This window comes from Juglans regia, chromosome 11 (assembly GCF_001411555.2).
Source record: "Juglans regia cultivar Chandler chromosome 11, Walnut 2.0, whole genome shotgun sequence".
NCBI lineage: Eukaryota > Viridiplantae > Streptophyta > Magnoliopsida > Fagales > Juglandaceae > Juglans > Juglans regia.
Genome location: NC_049911.1, coordinates 34,127,852 through 34,149,648, shown reverse-complemented (window position 1 = coordinate 34,149,648; position 21,797 = coordinate 34,127,852). Strand labels below are relative to the sequence as shown.

Below are 21,797 nucleotides of genomic sequence, written 5' to 3'. Positions count from 1 at the left end.
TAGTGATAAATAATTTTTATTTATATATTATAGTTATTTTATTTTTATTTATATATTATAGTGATTTTATTTTTTATTTATATATTATTTCGAATTTATTTTTTATTTATATATAATAGTGACAAATATTTTTTATTTATGTATTATAGTGATTTTATTTATATATTATAGTGATTTTATTTTTTATTTATATATTATAGCGATTTTATTTTTTATTTATATATTATAGCGATTTTATTTTTTATTTATATATTATAATGATTTTATTTTTTATTCATATTTAATAATGATTTTATTTTTTATTTATATATTATAGCAATTTTATTTTTTATTTATATATAATAGTGATAAATATTTTTTATTTATATATTATAGTGATTTTATTTTTTATTTATATATTATAGTGATTTTATTTTTTATTTATATATAATAGTGATAAATAATTTTTATTTATATATTATAGCGATTTTATTTTTTATTTATATATTATAATGATTTTATTTTTTATTTATATTTAATAATGATTTTATTTTTTATTTATATATTATAGCAATTTTATTTTTTATTTATATATAATAGTGATAAATATTTTTTATTTATATATTATAGTGATTTTATTTTTTATTTATATATTATAACAATTTTATTTTTTATTTATATATTATAGTGATTTTATTTTTTATTTATATATTATAGCGATTTTATTTTTTATTTATATATAATAGTGATAAATAATTTTTATTTATATATTATAGTTATTTTATTTTTTATTTATATATTATAGTGATTTTATTTTTTATTTATATATTATAGCGATTTTATTTTTTATTTATATTTAATAGTGATTTTATTTTTTATTTATATATTATAGCGATTTGATTTTTTATTTATATATAATAGTGATAAATATTTTTTATTTATATATTATAGTGATTTTATTTTTTATTTATATATAATAGTGATAAGTATTATAGAATATTTGTGAATAGTTATGAGTAGAGATTGAAGTGGGTTTGTGGGTCCCATTAAGAGTATTTTAAATTGTTTAACATGTGATGTATTTTTAAAAGTACGAGAATACTTAAAAAGTGTTGAAGATACTTTAGTACCCAAACACACGCTACAACCGGATGGAAATGCTCTTAGATCTGAGCAACGTGGACGGAACAATGAGTGAGCCGAGGCCCAGTCTTCATAATCCATATTGGGTCAACCATAACCCATTTAGAGGCGAAAATGAAAACACATAATTATGAAATAAATATATATATAAATTAAATTAAATATATATATATATATATTTTTTTTGTTCAAAACTATCAACGTTGCCATGCACCCTACTTCCGTCAAACAAACAAAGAGACTGATATCTTATTTTTCTCGTAATGCTCACACAACGCGAAACGTGTTTAAAATGGAAATGACAGCCATTTTAAGGAAAAATAATAAAACTGAGAAATTAGACGTAGAAACTATGCAATTAGTGCAAGAATACAGACGTAGAGGTAATCTGGAAATTGATTCATCCACAGAAGTTCTCCAGAAACTCCAATTCACACCTCAATCATCAATGGAAACAGAGCAATTTGTATATTATAACGCCAACTAATTGAACTCCATCTCAACGACAGCCATTTGAACTCAAAGAATGAAAAGCTGGAAACCTCGTGTGTTGTTGTTCTTTTAACTTCAATTTTGCTAAAGCTGCACCTTTATGAGCTTTGATTGATCCTGTATGCCGATTGTCTTAGCAGACTCCTGATAATTATACCGACGTGCGAGACAACATGATTCATCATGTCCAAATACAGAACGCTTGGCTAATGATAGTCTAAACAGTGTGAATAAGATGTAGGATTCAACATTTTGATCACCTGAACACAACGACAGCTAACTAACAAGAGGGTGTACAATGATAAATTTGACAGACATGCAAATTTTATCTGTATCCCAACTCCGAGCTCCAAAGGCTACCAACAAGAGTCTCGACCGAAGACTCAATAAAATTTTCAATTACTGTATGTTAGAAAAAAGAAACGTGTCTTGAACAAAGATTCTAATCTCAATATCAAGCATGGGGCCAGAGGGGTTGTGGGTGGGAAGTGGGAACTCCACACAGATATATCTACAAGAACCATTAATGTTATCACAGATACATCCATTCATAATGAAAATTGAAGTTAATGCCAAGACTCACTGACGTACATAACAAATGTGTAATCTAGTCATTTGTCTGTATCATTATCGAATGACTGCATTCATCGCACAGGTGAAGCATCAGTAATGCTACATCTACTTTTAATCCCATCCCAAGGTACTGAAAGCTCCAAGATGGATACATTCTGTCATAACTGTTAACTCTTTTATTAACTTTGCAAATAGAAAGTATCAACTTCACTAGCCTTCTTCGGACCACCACCTCCCCTCTCTCTCTCTCTCTCTTGTCTATTTTTTATAGAAAAATACTCTAGACATAAATGGATTACATAAAAGTAATCTTACAAATTGATATAGCATGATATGGTTCGTCAGATTATAAAGTTGGCCTCGTTTGCATTCAAAACTCACATCAACTTATCTCATCTCATAATTACAATTTTTTCAAATTCCTATACAAAATATAATAAACAATCAACTTTTTCAAATTTCAAAACAACTTTTCTAAATTTTCACACAAAATATAATAAATAATTCAACTTTTATTTTACTATTCACAAACTATCTCAACTCATCCCTGAATCCAAACCACTTATTGTAAAATAGATTTAACGAATTACATAAAACCACGTGAGTTTGTAAACATTTTATAATTTGAGAAACAAGGTTCTATTAGAAGATTTATAAAGAAGTTCGAAAGTGTATGACAGAAAGCATAAAAATGCAGATTATTTAAAAGCTTAAACAGAACGAGGCTCATGAAAAATAAGTCGCAGAAGCTTGCAATTATTACTCACCACATTAAGGAGCAGGGAATGAAACAAATTTCACTGGCCTTGATATGATCCAAACCAACTAAATAAATGTTCTTTATTTATTGATCACCTCCAATATAGACTACAGAATATGCTAATGTACTCTTGCATCATTGGTGTTAGCCACGTTTTCAGTCTTTTATCCAGCACAACACACCTCAGTGAGCGACATCCAAGCACCACATTTTCCAAATCATGAACACCAATGTTGTAACATGAAGGAAACACTAGAGTTTCTAAACAGGTATGATTTGAGAAGGCACGAATTCCAGCTCCAGTTATTAACTCACAGCCCGTAAAATCAACCGCAACCAGTTTCTGGCAATTCTCAGCAAGTGCGAAAAGTGTTGGATCTGATACATTAATCAACCAAGAAAAATTTAGTCTCTTGAGAGTTTGAATTGTAGCAATTGCCACGCCTCCAATATCAGTGATTTTTGGCCCGCATTCTGCCATATTTAGCTCCTCCAAGCAATACATTTGCTGCAAAAGGGACACCCCATTATCGGTAATTTGATCACATTCTGCAAGGACCAACTTTTTCAAAGACCTCGACAAAGCCATTGTTGCCAAAGAAGTTAGCCCACCATCTGTAATTAAAGAACACCTTTCCAAATTCAAAATAGTGATAGAACTTGCCTCCCCAATCGCTGCAAGAGCTTGATCCGTAATCAAATTGCACCAACCCAAATCCAAGTTCGTCAAAGTTGATGCCAAGTTAATAAGCGAAACAACTCCAACATCCCCAATATTCTTCCTCCTTCGCAGCAAAACTTTCGACAACTTGCGACATCCGATTGCTAAAGCACATAGACCATCGTCGCCAACATCATCGCAGGGTTGATCAAACTCATCAGAATTTTCACGTGGGGGTTTCAAATTAAGGTTGAGGGCCTCGATTTTGGGACATGTTTGGGCCAAGAATCTAAGGTCGTCATCGGTGATCCGTCGTGAACATTCGAAGGTAACTAAATTTGGGAATCTTGGTATGAAACCACGAAAGGAATCGAGGTCCAGAACCCTTATGGATAACCGAGTAAGACCCTCCACCCTCAGCCATTGCTTGCAGACCAGAGAGAGAGATTTTCTGGCATATGGGTCGTCGACCCAGTCGAGTATCAAGCCTACTTCATCATCACCCAGTGTTGACATAACCCAAAATTGTGTCCTTTGTCCTCGAAATAACCTTCCAAAAATTACGAACAGAAAGTATAAAACCCCAACAATGTTAACACTTGTCAGAGCTTAAAGACTAACAAAAAGCATTCCTTGACCGGAGCGTATACATGCGTGCTATTAGAGAAGGTTAATCGAGCTAACAGAGAGAGAGAGAGAGAGAGAGGGGTTCTGAAGCGGTTGCCTGTAACGATACTTTACCAGGGGGTTAGGAGAAAAGCTTGGGTTAGATCGATCTCTGCATAATTGGTTCGGTCCGGGGAAGAAAAGAGAGGCTATCCTGTGCCTGTCATCCATTGAAGTATACGGAAAGCCCGCCCGTTGGTTTCCATTGCGGGTCCTTATTAATCTCGAACGTCCATTTTTGTTTACTCTACTCGTGGGATGGGTGATAGGAGTATAGAATATTATTAAATTAAATTAAATTAAATTAAATGGAGAAATGTACGGAAGTTCCAGAGAATTACTGCGTAGTGCGTATCCTAGTTTGGAGTTTCCAATGACTGGAACATTCTGACTTGTATTTTCATTTCCTGGATTTGTTACGGTTGGCAAGATTGCGTGATCCACTCATGTGATATTGTCTTTTTGTAATCCTATTTCTTTTTTGTTTAAAAATAAAAGAGCGAGTAGCACCGCAAGGTGTTATCACTTATCATTAATTGTAAAAAGTAATTTTTTTATTTATATTTTTTAATAGTTTTAAATATTTTTAAAAAATAAAAAATATATCAATATATTTAAAATTATTTCTTTTATTATTAAATAAAAAAAAATACCTAACAATCAAATCAAAGTACATTTGAAGCGAGAGTATTCTTTTTCAAAATAAAATTTGGCCTTGATTAAGTTGATAAGATGTTTCAACATCAAAATATAAATATTTTTTAATTTTTAATTTTTAATTAATTAATTTATTATTATCTTATTGTTATAATTTTTTTAAATTTTTAAATAAATTAAAAAAATAATTCACTTTTTCAAATCTTAAAATAAAAATAATTTTTAAAAAATTATATTCTAACAATATTTTAATTTTATAATATTTTTATTTAACTTTTCATCTTAATTTTTTTAAAATTTTATAAAATATATTAACTTAAATTATTTTATTATTATTTTATAAATTTATCATTTCATTTCAACCTCTCTACCTAAATTATTTGATCAACGATCAATCATTGCGTGGCAGCAACTAAATACAAATGCATTGGATTGTATGTTCATTCCATATTTTAATTTCATGGACAACTATGAACAAGCAAATCAATTGATAATATCACTCACTAGAAAGACAATTAAAAAGTAGACCTATATCACATTTAGGTTACATTTAGATAATGAGATGATCTTATATATTTTATAAATAATAATAAAAAATTAATAATATAATATTAAATATTAATAAATGATATTAATAATATATATATATAATATTAATAAAATAATAAATAATATTGAAGTATTCTATCCAAACTAGCCAAGGACAAATTGAAACACACCTGCTATTTGTTCTTTATTTCTCTTTTTTCTTTCCTTTTTTTTTTTTTTTTTTGCCTGGGAACCATGGCAATGATGGCATTGAGTTAATCTAAAAGTAGACCTATATCACATTTAGGTTACATTTGGGTAATAAAAGGATCTTATATATTCTATAAATAATAATAAATTAATAAAATAATATTAAATAATAATAAAAATATATGTGAAAAATATTAATAAAATAATAAATAATATCGAAGTATTCTACCCAAACTAGCCAAGTAATATCTAGACAAACTGAAACACCACATCACCTGCTATTTGTTCTTTATTTCTCCTTTTTTTTTTTTTTGCCTGAGAACCATGGCATTGAGTTAATCTAAGAGCGGCACTGTTCTATCGTTCATTGTTACCACTACTTATTTTTATAATTTTTTTTATTCATATTTTTTTAATATATTTATATAATGATAAAAAAAATTTCCCACGCAGTTAAGTAAAGCGGTAAGAACGGATGGGATAACAACTTTTTTCTTAATCTAATTATCATGTAATTGAATTGAATTATTTTATGCCAATCGGTGATAAAAACTATGGGTTTGTCAAATCATTCCCAAAGCAAAGAAAAACTTCCCCCTTTTCAACCCTTGCGTGAACTGACCCACTCCCCTAAGAAAATGACAAGCTACCTGATGATTGCCGACAACCAACCCAAAGCAAGCAGAACCTATCAAGATAATTCCACAAGTCATGCAACAGATCAAATCACACAAGTGTAGCCGAGAATCAAGGGTGTAAACTGCCGGACTAATCACAATAATCAAGTCTTACAACTGTTACAACAGTCACATAATCAAGGAGATTGTATCTTATTAGAACAAACTCAAACTATGCACGCCATTGAAGAAAATTAGAAGAGGTGTGAGCTTTTCATTTATTTGGGTAGAGATATTGAGAGCAATCAATGGGGTTTCAATTGGGGATGGTGGAGTGGAGATTGGGTTATGGGAATTAGAGATTGGGTTCTCGTTAGAGGGTAGCTCTCCTAATATCATGATGAATTTTGAATATAGATAGTATATTGACAAACTTGATTACAGTTTATTGGGCACACACATACAAATGAATAGAGTGATATATATATATATATATATATACACATAATGAATACAAAATCTATTCTAAGAAAGCTGGCTAGAATTGTGACTCTGAATATTGTAATAGTTGTGAGATTTGATTCTTGTGATTAGTCTGACAGTTTACACCCTTGGTTCTCGGCTATACTTCTGTAATTTGATTTGTTGCATGATTTGTAGAATTATCTTTGATTGAACCAACATGAAATGAATTCAACTCCCTATTTATTTTCCCTCTTTTTCCCCCTCAGATTGTTTACTATTTCGATGGTATAAAATATGTATTAACGGGTGGGTAGCTACAAGTAAGAAAGCGATGGGGGGACTTTGCTTTGCAGTCACTCATGCAATATCATATGTTGCACATCAATGAGTGCATTAAAAATAGTTATCAAATTCGACCTTGCATCTGTAAATAGAGAATGAAAATAATAAAATAAAATCCAGAAAAAGTAATTTAGAAGATGTTGGGAGGCAATATTTTCTTTTCTAAAGCTCATGAAGTTTTTATAATAGCGGTTGGTCACATTGAAATATGTAAAAGAAGATTAGAGATGTTTTTATTTAAAGATTTTTATGGTGAGAAAAATATAATGAGAATTATTTTTCATTTTTGTTTGTTACGAGAAATCAAAATAAAATATTGAATTATTGTGATTATTTTGGCATAAAAAATAGATATAATAATTCAACTCCTATAGTAGATGTGATATTATCAATTATTAAATTTATTATCTAAACAAAAGAATGAATGCACTGACTAATTGTATTACGAAAAATTATGTTTATAAATCAGCATGGATAATATAAAAGTTTTATATAATATATATAATTTGATTTAAAAGATAAATTTAAATTTTAAATTTTATAAATTAGATCTTACTATTTAAATAATGCGGATAATATACTCTAAACACTGACTCGATAATAAATTAATGATTTATTTCAACACTTAGAATATCTCATAATTATGTGAATGGTAATGGAATCATTTAAGTTAACATGTTTGATTAGGTTTTAAAAAATGAGGAATAAAAAGTTAAATAAAAATAATATAAATTTAAAAAATATTTGAATATTATATTTGTTTTAAAATTTGAAAAAATTTAATTATTTTTTATTTGAAATTTTGATAAAGCTATTATAATTTAAGTTTGGATAATGATTAAATGAAGAGATTAAGGATTTGAAATTAATTTTTTATATTTAAACAATGTTTAGAAAAAGAAATTATCAGAAAATATCCTATAATATCTGATTTTCCAAACAAAGCCAAATCTTCTATTACGTCTAGCTAAAACCGGGACGAAACTTGAAAGATCGGTACTGAGTATACAGCAAATCTCGATACGGAAAATTCAGATGCTTTGATGGAGAGATTATCCTCTATACAGTTAGCAAACACGACCTTAATCTCTCTATATACTTGAAGAGTTTTCTTTCTACATTTTACCGTCTCTGGAGTGGATTATCCTCACCCTTTCATTCTTGCTCTCTCTGTGAAGTCCGAACAATGGCTCACCTCTTCAAAGAGCTGTCTCTGGGACACCCCAAGAAGGAGACAACGCCCTCACCACCTCCAGTGCCTACATTTCCCATCGGGGCTACTTCCACCGATCTCCCTTCCCCACTCGGTCTACTCGCTTCCCAACTCACCGATTCCGACCTCCGTCTCACCGCCTACGAGATCTTCGTTGCTGCCTGCCGCACCTCCTCCGGGAAACCCCTCACCTACATCCCCAATTCGGACTCTCCCACTCACCCCTCTCCCAGCTCCCCTGGGTTACAACGATCCCTCACCTCCACTGCTGCCAGCAAGGTAAAGAAGGCTTTTGGCCTCAAATCGCCCTCCAAGAAAAGTCCCGGTTCCAGTTCAGGTCAGGGAAAGCCCAGGAGATCTTTGACGGTTGGGGAGCTCATGATGACTCAAATGGGTGTCTCGGAGGCCATGGATTCCAGAGTCAGGCGAGCTCTTCTGAGGATCGCTGCTGGACAGGTCTGCTCAATTCCACCGTCGTCATGCTATTTTATTCTAAAATTCACATCACACATGCACGCACATTATAGTGTTGTTGTTCTCATTTGCATTTGATTGAGTTCAATGTCGATCTGGTTTTGGTACGCCTACTTATTTCAATCTTGGGTTTCTGTTTTTGTATTTTTTTCTAGGAGTTTGCTAGTGGAAATTACGGCGATGGTGGAATGCTGCTCAGTTTTTTGTTTTGTTCCAATTCGTTTTTTTTTTTTTTTTTTGGTCGGGTTCAATTTTGGTTGATCGGCGTTGGTGAATTGAAATGTCTTTATTTTTATTTTTTTCCTATTGTCTTTGCCATATTTTTGTTCGATCCGATCGAGACTGGTGCTTGAAGGTGTTGATTTCGATATGGACCATAGTTGAAGTTACTAGTATTCGCAGAAACAATAATATCTCTCTCTTTTATTTTTCTCTCCCCACCACCCCAAACCTCCAAATGGCTAGAGTGTAAACGTCTTGTACTTGTGAAAAATCCCCTGGTTATGAAATTATGCTGGATTAAGTTGGAATGAAAATACAAATTCCCTTTCATAACGTGTATTAATTATCTGAATCTTGAGTTTGTGTCCAATGGTTGCCAAAACAACTACTGATTACTTTTGGAAGTTTGAGTTTTGTCAATACTTCCTGGATCCATGGTTGATATTTTACTACGAGAGTGTTCTTTTGTTTGATAAAGCATGGTCGGCTTATCAAGGCCTTGTCTTCGTACTCTTACGGCAGGTTGGAAGGCGAATTGAGTCGGTGGTAGTCCCACTAGAGCTATTACAGCAGCTCAAGCTTTCGGACTTTCCTGATCAACAAGAATATGATGCATGGCAGAAGAGAACCCTGAAAGTTCTTGAGGCTGGTCTCCTGTTGCATCCTCACACACCACTAGATAAGTCAGTTTCTACTGCACACCGACTGCAGCAAATTATTCGAGGGGCTTTGGATAGACCCATTGAAACTGGGAAGAATAATGAATCTATGCAAGTTCTCCGTAGTGCCGTTATGACTCTTGCTAGCAGATCATCTGATGGGTCTCTCTATGATTCATGCCACTGGGCAGATGGTTTTCCACTGAATCTCCGGCTCTATGAAATGCTTCTAGAAGCCTGCTTTGATGCTAATGATGAATCATCCATAATTGACGAGGTTGATGAACTAATGGAACACATTAAGAAGACGTGGGGAATTCTTGGAATGAACCAGATGTTCCATAACATTTGCTTCACATGGGTTTTATTTCATCGCTTCGTTGCGACTGGCCAAGTTGAGATGGATCTTCTGTACGCAGCTGATAGTCAGCTTGCAGAAGTTGCAAAAGATGCAAAAACAACAAAGGACCCAGAGTACTCCAAGACCTTGAGTTCTACATTGAGTTCGATTTTGGGTTGGGCAGAGAAAAGGCTCCTTGCATATCACGACACTTTTGATAGTGGAAATATTGATACCATGCAGGGAATTGTTTCTCTGGGGGTATCAGCTGCCAAGATTTTGGTTGAAGATATATCTAACGAGTATCGCAGGAGGAGAAAAGGTGAAGTTGATGTTGCTCGGAACAGGATCGATACTTACATCAGGTCATCATTGCGCACAGCTTTTGCTCAGGCAAGTGCATACTATCTGCATCTAGCTTTTATTTTCTTTGGTAAGAGGGTATGAATGCAAGATTGAGGGGATTTTGCATTGTTAATGTGCACACATTTATCTACATTTAATTGGTAAAAAATAGAAATCTGATGCAAGGCAGTTACAATGTGTAAGACACATTATGTATACATCTAAAAAATTAGCTTTTGATAGAGTGGGGCGTGTGTTATTTCATTTTCAGATCGACATGTAAATTACACGGCCATAATAATGCTTTGGGTGATTAATGGAGGTGTAAAAAAAATAAAAATTCACAAGATACTCAACGTCCTAAGTGTCTATATTTCCTTTCTTTTTTTCATAAGTAATAAAATCTAGAATAAAGAACATTCATTGCGGGGTATGGTAAGAAACCACCTTTATTATGTCAGTTTCTCCATTCTTTTCCATCCATGTCACCAATGAACATATATGATATGCTTGACTCGTCTAAGTAGTTTTTGTTACTAGTATTCAAGTAATCTGAGTTGTCCTATGTCAGTTGAATACATCTATATGTATGTTCAATATGAGCTTGAACTCAACCTAAGCCCAGCCGGACAATGAATTTAGGCTTGGATGGTCCAAATTTTATTTTATAGTTGTGAGACGAGGATGCTTATGCGTGGTGTTATCTTCATCTGGTTCTAAACATTTTTATTCCTCATATTTTTGCACTAGATTCAATAGTTTTGTGTGTGTGTGTTGGGGTGTTGGGGGGGTGGGTTCTGTTTTGGTTGGACGTATCACCTGAAATATGTTTGACTTATTATATAGCGGATGGAAAAGGCAGACTCAAGCAGAAGAGCATCCAAAAACCAGCCAAATCCTCTTCCTGTCCTTGCTATCCTTGCTAAGGATGTCGGGGATCTAGCAGTTAATGAGAAGCAGGTGTTCAGTTCAATACTGAAAAGATGGCATCCTTTTGCAGCTGGTGTGGCTGTGGCCACCCTTCATGCTTGCTATGGCAATGAGATCAAACAATTCATATCGGGTATAATGGAGTTGACCCCAGATGCAGTGCAAGTGTTGAGAGCTGCAGATAAGCTAGAGAAAGATCTAGTGCAGATAGCAGTGGAAGATTCTGTGGACAGTGATGATGGAGGGAAGGCAATAATCCGTGAGATGCCTCCCTATGAAGCTGAATCTGCAATTGCCAATCTGGTGAAAGGGTGGATCAAAACAAGATTAGACGGACTGAAGGAATGGATTGATAGGAATCTGCAACAAGAGGTGCAATTTTTTTATATTCAAGAATTTGTACACTGTTGTTGCAATTCCATTTGTGGGTTTCTAGCATGGCTAATTATACTGGATCCTTTTTGGGGCTAGTGGGCAAATGTGTTGCAGTTGGGTAGGAGGCGCCATTTTTTTTTTTGCCAGAATTTTCCAACTTTGATCCAAACATCTTTTAATCTAAAAAGAAATTATATTTAAATTCTTCAACTTTTCATCTAATCATTTGCCTAGATTTCAATTAGTACAATTAGCCATTTTTTTAGCTCAACAACTTCTCAAAAAAGAAAATCATTCAATGTAGTATAAGCAAAAAGCTTATGAATTGGTTTTTATATGCATAGACACAAGTATAAACCTTACTTTTTGTTTATCATGAGATGAAAATTTGGCATTATAGAGGTAAGTACACAGCCCATGCACCACATGGGATCAACTCCTTGATCTCACCCTACACCCCTAGTGGGGGGGAGAGAATGACATTTTGTCCAAGGAACATTGACCAATGAAACAACTATCCTTATCATCTTTTCTTGATCTGTTCATTATGATATTTAGGTATGGAATCCGCGGGCAAATCAAGAGGGATATGCTCCATCTGCTATCGAAGTTTTGCGCATTCTAGATGAAAATTTGGATGCATTTTTTCAGTTGCCAATACCAATGCACCCTGCATTGCTTCCTGACTTGATGGCCGGTCTCGACAGATGCCTAAAATATTACATAACTAAGGCAAAATCGGGCTGTGGTAAACGTTTTCAGAAATAGCAAATTATGAGCAAATGGTTTCGGGTTTGTGGTATCTCTGACGTGACACTATTCTTTTTGGAAACACAGGATCACGGAATACATTTATTCCCACCATGCCAGCTTTGACCAGATGTACCGCAGATTCGAAGTTCCAACACTTTGGGAAGAAGAAAGAAAAACCTCCAAATTCTCTGAAGAGGAATCCTCTGGTTGCAACAATGAATGGGGATAACTCCTTTGGGACATTGCAGCTGTGTGTTCGTATAAACACCTTGCAAAGAATCTGGAGTGAGTTGGATGTAATGGAGAAGAGGATAATCACCCGTCTCAAAAACTCGGAGTCTGCTCATGCAGAGGACTTTTCAAACAGTTCAGGGAAGAAATTTGAGCTCTCTCCAGCTGCTTGCGTGGAAGGAACTCAGCAACTCTGCGAGGCAGTGGCTTACAGAATCGTCTTCCGTGATCTAAGTCATGTTTTATGGGATGGTTTATATGTTAGAGATCCATCTTCTTCTAGAATTGATTCTTTCCTTCAGGAGCTTGAGAAAAACTTGATGATCATTTCAGACACCGTGCATGAAAGAGTTCGGACACAGATTATAACCAACATAATGACAGCTTCCTTTGATGGGTTCTTGCTGGTATTGCTTGCTGGAGGCCCCTCCCGTGCTTTCTCCCAGCAAGACTCTCAGATAATTGAAGATGATTTCAAATCTCTCAAAGATCTATTCTGGGCGAATGGGGATGGCTTACCTTCTGAGTTGATAGACGAGTTTTCTACTGCAGTGAGAGGTGTACTTCCACTCTTACGAACTGATACTGAGAGCCTCATTCAACGGTTCAGACGTGTAACCCTGGAGACATATGGCTCTTCTGCCAGGTACAGACTTCCATTACCTCCAACTTCGGGGCAATGGAACCCAACCGAACCAAACACACTTCTACGCATTTTATGCTACCGGAATGATGAAACAGCCTCAAATTTTCTAAAGAAGACGTATAATTTGCCCAAAAAACTGTAAGAAACGCGAGATGTGGTGTCTGGGCAGGGCAAGCTGTTCTTGCATTCATTCTGAATTTGCAGAACATCCCATAGTTCTGTATGTATTTAGTAAAAGATAGCCAAAGCAACAGGCTTTTTATTTCAAGCTTCGGTGAGCATCAGAAGTTGCAATAATCTTTGTATATTAATATCGAAAGAGTGCTCATTAGGTCAATCTAAAGTCCGAGTAGAGACAAAGGGTGTAGGAATCCTGAGGCATGTCTGTGCAGGGAAGGTGGATTGTATTCTTTGTTATTCATTTTCATCATTAAAGTCGTGAGATTCGCATACTAATTCCATACTGCATATTCGTATAAACAGCTCACATTCTTTGTTATTAGCCCCTTCTTTGGTTGAATGCTATGTTATGCCTTACTGGCAATTAAGGCAAAACATTGCATTATCTTGCTTGTGTCAAGTATTGTTAGATTTATTTTATAATAAAAGTAGTTTTATAATCTGATAAATCACATCAAGCTACATCAGTTTGTGAGATTATTTTGTGTAATTCATTTATAGCTAGAGTATTTCTCATGTTATCAACCTGCCTTGGGAGGGCTGACTGTTGTTAATTGCATTCATATTTGTCAAGCATACAGCGTGCGCATGTTTCTCGTCTGCATGGACTGTAAATTAGTTTTGTTCAAACAAGTGCCGGGGAATTCTTTCATTATTGGATTGCTCTCTGCTTTAAGCATCAGTGATAATCTTCAACCAGAGTACATGGCAAAAATGCAAAAGATGGTCCGTTTTAAATAATAATAGATGAATAAGCAGATTGATCCTAATGGTACACAAAAGGTTATAGATAAGATAAACATCAAGGCAGAAAAATCTAATGCCCTCTTCTATCGTTTATCCCCTGCCGGTGGCCCGTTTTCTCTGGGTTGTAATCGTAGACACTTTTTTAACTGCCGTTTCTGCTGTAAAATGTGGGTGACTTGGGTGAACATCATGCAAATTTACAACAGTTACGCACCCTTTCCCAGCAACGACGTCAATATTCAGCTTCTCCAAACTGTCGGTTAGACTGCTATCATAATTACAAGTAGGGGGACACCCATTGAAACAGTTCATGCTGTCCAGGCAGCACCACCCCGGTGCACCGATGGCAAACTAGTTATGCCAGAAGTATACTTCATCATTCTTCCACGATAGCACGTCCAAGATTTGTAGCAAGAGCTAGCCTAACAGAGCCTAAGGCCTGGGGTGGCAGGTTGGCTTCAATGAAGTCTGGTCTCAGCTTCGCCATGGACAACTCTTGCAGTTTATTCAACAAAAGGTTGGTCTCGGAGACATTTAGCAGAGGGCGCTCCTGCCAACTGAGCAGCTTCAACTGCAATAATACAGGCATTCGTGGATAAAATCTTAAGGTTAACATTATTTTTCAAAGTTATGGGACTTCCAGAACCACCCTCTCTCAATGTAGTCCACAATTTAGGTTTGTGCATGTCGTAATAAAAAAATAGCTTACCGAGTCATACAGAATAGGCAGCCAAAATTGCCGAGGTGTAGAGGGGTTTTTCATAAGCTGCAGATCATGGTAAGAAATTATTAAAAACCAAACCTAGCAAGCAATTACAGATGTTGATTGGAAACCATTGCTCAGCAGAATACAGAAAAAAAAAACAAGCTAACTCTATTTTTTTCTAAGTAAAATAATATATAACTTTTTTAAGTTGTCCTCAAAAACCAAAAAAAGAAAAAGCTCTGATTGGAGATGATTCAGATCCCAAAAAATTCTACCACAAAATGGGGTCCTCAGTATTTGATGGACTAATAAGTCTGATAGTTTAAGATTTGCTGAGAGAACAAACCTTGAACATTTCATGTGGAAGAGCCCTAACATTATAAATTCTCAAATTTTTATATTAAAGAACTTTTGTTTCGAGGATAGCAGCTATATCAATTTGGCAAAAAACGTTGAAGTAAAACATACAGATATAAGAGATTCTACAGCTTGCCGCGCGGCATCAGTAGTTTTTCCATTGTTAACCTGCTTAAGGAATTTTTTAAAATCCCTGTACCTGTAATGCGTCCAGGGTTAATACTGACAAAAGATTGAACAAAAGATGATGACGAAACTCATTACTCAAAGGCAGATAAGAGAGAGTTCCTACTTGTGCAGAAACTCAAGACCTCCAGCAGTCTTAGATTCAGCACCCAACAATTCAATCAATCCTTCCCATTGCTGTATTGGCAAATGATATACAATAAGTTTCACAAAACACGTTAATTTAGAACCAAGGCTTAATGATTTTGTGGAATGTTCAAGTCACATAGGTTATAAAGAACAATATAATACAAACCCTCAGCGTGTTTCTCTTAATGCAATTTTAGAACAAATACCTTGAAACTTTCATCAGAGATTGATTGCCCAACAAAATCAAACAACTGCTGAGCAATCCTGTTCAGACGAACTTCATCTCGGGCTTGCTGAAGCCAAAATACTCCAGAACCTTTCCTTCCATGCTTCCAGTGGTATACTCCAGCAATCTAAACATTAAAAAAATCTTTAAAGAGAATACCAGCATAAGGAAATTACTGGAAACTCTATTAGAGAAAAATGACTTTAAAAGAATGCATACGACCTTACCCACTTCCATTCTAAATGATCAAACACGGCAAACAGAGTATTCCTTAACATTATTTATAGTACAAGCATCCTACACCAAATAGAAATACCTTCATAATATTTGAACTAACACTGTCAAGTTCGTATAGACGGCATATCTCTATGACCTGCATACATAAATGCAACCACCTAAATCAGTCACAAATATATCCATCAAAATATGGAACTCTAAAATCCAAGAAAAAATACATCGAAATATGAGACCATTAACCTTAAGGAGTATTTGAACATCTTGAACAGGTTGCTTGCTCAATAGAATCTCTAACAAACCCATCCCCTGCTTTATGCATGATGTCAAATAAATTGGAGCTATCTGTAGACATAAGAGCATCAACCTGTATAAGGATACTCAAGATGATATAACATATATCACATATGCACATATACTATTTATATAAAGGTGTTAAGCGAAAACTGTCCATACATAAAACTATGAGCTTCATATTTTAAATAGTAATAATATAAACTTCATATTTTCGTAAGGCACAAACTGGTAATCATGTGTAAGTGACTCTTTGGAATCTTGGATGGCATTGAAAATCAACTGAAACTATGGCCTAGCAAAATGGCCATTATGGTTGGACGACCATGTGATCCAAATGTACAAGATACAGTAGAAGTTCATAGCACCATATATTTTCTTTTTTGATTATAATGATTTCAATATGCCAAAATATTCATATAAAAACTCTATCTGGTTAAACATTAATCTAAAATAATAGTGTCATCATACCAAACTGAGGAAATGGCTTCCACCGGCCAGTTTGGATTACTAAATAATTTGTTCAGTATCAGGAAACCAAGGTCCTTCATCAACGGTTTTGAAAAATATTATAAAAGTGACTCAAAACGGAAATTAAAAAGTCACCATCTACTTGCATCACTAAATCATTCTTTTCACAGTCTAAGACCCCAACCTGGAAACCAAAACATGAATGGAAAATTCTGAATCAAAATAAAGTATTAGCATCCTAACTCCTAACTCTATCAAAATTGTCTTTCAGAAGTGGAATTATCATCAGTACGGTCATTTGCACTCACTTGCCAAGTCAATGCATCCGAAGATAGAACTTGGGCATAGACAAGTCGATGGAGTTCTTCAATGCTGATTCCACCCAAGTTATAATGCTCTTCACGAAGAAGAGTCTCTGCTTGATCACTCCCGGAAGCCAACAACTCTATGGCATGTGCAACCATCCTAGTGATAAGTGACATACAAAGTTACATTAAAGAATTGTAGAAACAAAGCAGAAGGATGTCGACGTTTTACTAGTTTTTAGCAATCTATGAATTTAACTTTGAATTACACAGAAGTGAAGAAAAATAATAGCACCTCCAATGCATGGCTTCATATAAAGCAAATTAAAAAGACAAGATAACTAAGCAGCTCACCAAGGGCCAAATGCTCTGGAGCATTCAGCTAAGACAACCTGAACCATTTCAAAAAGTCCAACAGAGTTTTAGAGGGTGGGAAAGGTTAAAATATATAAATAACATATAAAGGATACTGCAAGTAGCTGATCAACGTTACTCACCTCGGTATTATCTCCTATAATTCCAAGCAGAAGTCGTATCAACCTATGGGATATGGTCATCGGTTTTAACTGCATGCATTTCTGGGCTAGGCTATACATACTTTCTAAACCCTGATTCGAGAAAAAGGAATTAATTGTTGCTTCAGACTCCAGCAATCAGATATACATAATTAACAACAAAGAGATGATAGAAGAAGAATAAAATAGCTATTTGAGTGGCACATTGGAAAATAATTAGGCTTTACCGCCGTGAATGGCCTTATGTATAGAAAGTGAGCAATATATAGCTCCATCCAGTGACACGTTGCAGTGCAAAGACTGTTTGTGTTTCCCAGCATGATTTGTAGCATATTCCTCAAACCTTCCCGGGTCTGGTTATGATCACAACGAACCCAGTATGCACTACAGTCCAGCTTAGTAATATGTGCCCGCCATTTCTCCCAAGCCTATGTCATGAAAAAAAATACATACATAAGACATATATATAAACAGAAAAATGTCAAAAAACAGAATAATTTATCTTTGGCAGACTCAAAAATTACCTTGACAAAATCAGGTTTGGCTCTATAGCATTCACCTAATCTTCCAGCTTCTAGTTCGGGACGCAAACGTGGCATTTTGGAAATAAGAACAGCCACTGCCTCTACCAATCCATTCTCTGTCTGTTCAATTACATGCAGGTCAGACATGAGATAAATCACAGTAAAATTTCTATTGTTGCAGCATCACAATCTTCTTGAGAGGAAGAACTGACATGGTATGAATTTACCTCTGTCGGTTTGAATAAGAAATATATAAATGGAGAAACAACACAAACTATGCATGTTGCAAAGTTTTGATAAGCGCATTTACTAATACAATGTAGTTTACATTTTGTTCCAGGAGTTTAACCACTAAAGAAGCATTTTGTAAATGTGTTGCCCTATGTTCTCCCAAAGAAAGGATTCCAAAAAAATTTTTTTGATAAGTAAAAATATTGTATTTATCAAAAGGAGAAACCAAGTACACTGAATATATACAAGAAAACACCTTGCCCAAAATGACCCAACAAGCCCCTAATGACCCAAAAAGCCCATAAAATCCAAAAAATTTAATATGCTCTCTCTCTCTCTCACCGTCTCTCTCTCTGTGTCTCTCTCTCTCTCTCATTCATTCATTTGGCTGTTACCCTCATCTGGCAGTTTCTTTATCAAGGATTTATCATCTCCTTGCCCTCCTAATCAGTTCCAATGCTTTCGATTAAAAAGAACTCACTTTTTGTATGACGACATATCTTTTTGTTAATAAAGACGACTTTTTTTCAAACAAATATTAAACCTATTCTTACATATTAAAACATAAGATGTATTCAATTACTCATAGGAAATTTATCAAACCTCGCGATTTCCAATCTGGTCGAGCTGATAAGATCCATGCAAGCGCAGCATTTTCACCTACAAGAGACCAAAAGAAATATCTAATCCATTATCAATGCAGAATGGAAGAGCACAAATTAATAGAAAGGCAAGAACACCTAGCTAAAAATTGGGAGGGGAGGCCCTACTAACCACAACATCTAGCCAGCCAACTGCCAATGCTGCCGACAATACTTCCCAATATTTAGGACTATCCTCGATGACCTGCACACAACAATTTCATAAACTTTCAATGTTTTAGAGAACCTTGATCGAACATTCCCAGCAAAAGACAACTTAAATATGACAGACACCAAGCAAACAACAAAAAGGGTAAGCCAAAGAGAAGTGATTTCATAAATCAGAATCTCAGCACAAAAAAAATTGCATTTAATTTATGATGTAAGAAAAGCAACTCTGAAAAATTGTAAAATCAATTATATATTTTTTTATAGGTAATAAGAAATTTTATTCCAAGTAAATAGGCATAGCCAAGTACACAGGAAGTATACAAGTGATTATACCTAAATACAAGCTAAAGAAAAACAAAACATTACAAGTATTCCCATCCCTTGCAAGGTTCTTCACCCAAATGGAATTTCATTCACACTCATACCATCCACTAGATTGGTTCAAAACAACAGCCAGCCATTATACACAAGAAGGCAGAAATCACATATGCACAATTTAGGATGCCAGGACAGCATGGGACCCACATAAAAACACAACAAATTCCAACACAATAATTGATGAGGATTAAGTTGAGTTCAAGACAAAGGAAACAACCGGGATGCAGCCAAACCTGTAAAGCAACAAGCTCTTTCTGAAAAGATACAAGTTGTGAATGGATTGTTGCTTGTGTCGAGGAGAGAAGACCATCGTAAGCCTGCCACAAGACAAACCATTAGATGGATTAGATGGACAGAAAAACAAATGACCACCAGTAAGGAAGGAACAGAAAAATGTAAGTAAAAAACAGATCAGGAGCACAGAAGAAAGATCATTACAGCTAACCAATCAACAAGCCGTTCAGGTAGCCATGATTGAGATTGCTTGTCAGCATAAAATATTTCCATCACGTCCCATGCAGCTTTCAGACAGATTGGCTCCTCAGCTTTCTACATATGCGTTACAAACTTAGAAACAAGAAGTTAATTTAAATTGGAAGAAGAAGCATCACCTGACTGATGTCATGAATACATTAGCTAATGTTGATACAGGGCCAATTGATGCATGCTCAAAGAACGACTAGAAAACCAAAAACCAAATAACAACAAGCAGATCTACCTGTAAAACGGCCTTTGGATCTTCAATCGCTGGACTGGTAAGCGACTTAGGATCACCGAGCAGTGAATTTATGTCCTTGCTATACTCCATCACGTACTCCCACCTGAATTTTCCAGAAAGGGTCGAATAACATATAACAAACATTTACTTCTATCGGCCTCTATAGCAATATATATATATATATAACAGAACCTCTCAAATGAAATAGGCACTTACCTCTATGGAAAACCTGCAAATGTTGATATTATTTCATAGTAAATAAAGTAACTTTTATTTTCATAATTCTAATTCATTTCTTGTCTTTTGCCACTCGTATTGAAATGATTCAAACTACAGGACGTCATATTTTAGTCGTCTTAATATAATGAAATTATTATCGGCATCAAGCAACATCGTCACTATAAAAGCTTCAAAATGCTCAATACCTTCAAGTGATATGTTCCTTTTTCAAAATTTGAAACAACTTAAACATAATATTAATATTTTTTTCCTTTTCCTTCCGTTTCCACGGCTCTCTCCGCAACAACACAGCCTCGAACAATAAAAAAAGAACTTTTCAATACTACTTACCACTCAACGTGATACGGAGACGAGATCTTCGACAAGCTGGCGGCAGAGTTTCTCCGGCTCTGAAGAAGAGCGAACGGTGAGACGGAACCGTACGCGATCCTCCGGAACTGCGCGTCACTCATATCTCCATCTCCATCTCCACCGCTGAGCCTCACCTCCAACACTTTCCCGCCGAATTCGTCTCCTTCGGAGTCATCTCCGGATGGTCTCCGGAAGAATGAGACGCGGAGGGAGTTTCCTCGCGCCCAGGAGATGGAAAGGCGAGAGATCGGTGGCTTGAGGCCGTGGTGGAGGGGGCAGACTGCGGTGGCTCGGGCTTCCGACGAAAAAGGCACGAGATCTCCAGTGGATGAGGCGCCGTCGGCGGGGGCTGACGAGAAGCCGAGCATTGTGGCCAGGAAGCCAAAGGTTTTGACTGTGGGTGGCGAGTGTTTTCAGGGCTTTGAAAGGGTTTTCGAGGAAAGGGATTTAGGCCATGTTTGGTAACGTGCGCAGGAGTGCGAGTCGGCGACCTAGTTTCAGGAGCTGGGTACTTGAAGAGGGTTTAACGAATGAGTTTTGTTAAGTTTGCGTATTAATTTATGTATTATTATTATTATTTTTATATTTTAAATTTAAATTAATATTATTTTTAATAAAATCTATTTTTTAACCAATCTATTTTTTAACCAATCTATTTTTATATTCTACGCGTATTAATACGTAGAATCGCTTGTTATTAAATTTTTTCTCGAAGAATATCAAACATTTGTGTGAATAAATATAGAAGAATATTATTCTTTATTTTAAATTAATTACAAATATATAACATATTTTTATTACGACTGATAATAAAATCTTATGACAAGTATGACTATTAAAAATAAAATTAAAGATAATGAGTATTAAGAGTATAATAAAAAATAATTAAAATTGAGCTCATTTCATAATTTA

General features: G+C 34.9%; 3 protein-coding genes across 4 annotated transcripts; 1 reads left to right on the top strand and 2 right to left on the bottom strand.

The window, feature by feature from the left end:
• Positions 1 to 3,002: 3,002 nt before the first annotated feature.
• LOC109009490 (F-box/LRR-repeat protein 4-like) lies at positions 3,003 to 4,442 on the bottom strand. 2 transcript variants are annotated; one of them, XM_035695546.1, is made up of 2 exons: positions 4,350 to 4,442; positions 3,003 to 4,158 (listed from the first exon to the last, which is right to left on the bottom strand). In XM_035695546.1, exon 2 carries the CDS (start codon positions 4,122 to 4,124, stop codon positions 3,039 to 3,041), a length of 1,086 nt encoding a protein of 361 aa, XP_035551439.1. In that variant the 5' UTR covers positions 4,125 to 4,158; positions 4,350 to 4,442; the 3' UTR covers positions 3,003 to 3,038. The 2 variants fall into 2 exon arrangements, with proteins under 2 accessions (XP_035551439.1, XP_035551440.1); XM_035695547.1 differs by lacking the exon at positions 4,350 to 4,442 and adding an exon at positions 4,293 to 4,343 and having other exon boundaries at positions 3,003 to 4,140.
• A 3,636-nt stretch (positions 4,443 to 8,078) lies between these two features.
• On the top strand, positions 8,079 to 13,780 carry LOC109009489 (protein unc-13 homolog). Its single transcript, XM_018989963.2, has 5 exons — positions 8,079 to 8,762; positions 9,525 to 10,394; positions 11,193 to 11,648; positions 12,210 to 12,399; positions 12,489 to 13,780. Exons 1-5 carry the CDS (start codon positions 8,280 to 8,282, stop codon positions 13,421 to 13,423), a joined length of 2,934 nt encoding a protein of 977 aa, XP_018845508.2. The 5' UTR covers positions 8,079 to 8,279; the 3' UTR covers positions 13,424 to 13,780.
• Positions 13,781 to 14,221: 441 nt separating this feature from the next.
• Positions 14,222 to 21,403, bottom strand: LOC109009488 (nuclear pore complex protein NUP85). Its single transcript, XM_018989962.2, has 18 exons — positions 20,865 to 21,403; positions 20,295 to 20,397; positions 20,015 to 20,125; positions 19,810 to 19,893; positions 19,161 to 19,232; positions 18,990 to 19,046; positions 18,156 to 18,275; positions 17,859 to 18,059; positions 17,614 to 17,724; positions 17,471 to 17,508; positions 17,120 to 17,276; positions 16,290 to 16,391; positions 16,129 to 16,185; positions 15,793 to 15,939; positions 15,564 to 15,634; positions 15,383 to 15,470; positions 14,918 to 14,974; positions 14,222 to 14,779 (listed from the first exon to the last, which is right to left on the bottom strand). The coding sequence occupies exons 1-18, from the start codon at positions 21,251 to 21,253 to the stop codon at positions 14,585 to 14,587; spliced, it is 2,160 nt and encodes a 719-aa protein (XP_018845507.1). The 5' UTR covers positions 21,254 to 21,403; the 3' UTR covers positions 14,222 to 14,584.
• Positions 21,404 to 21,797: the final 394 nt, after the last annotated feature.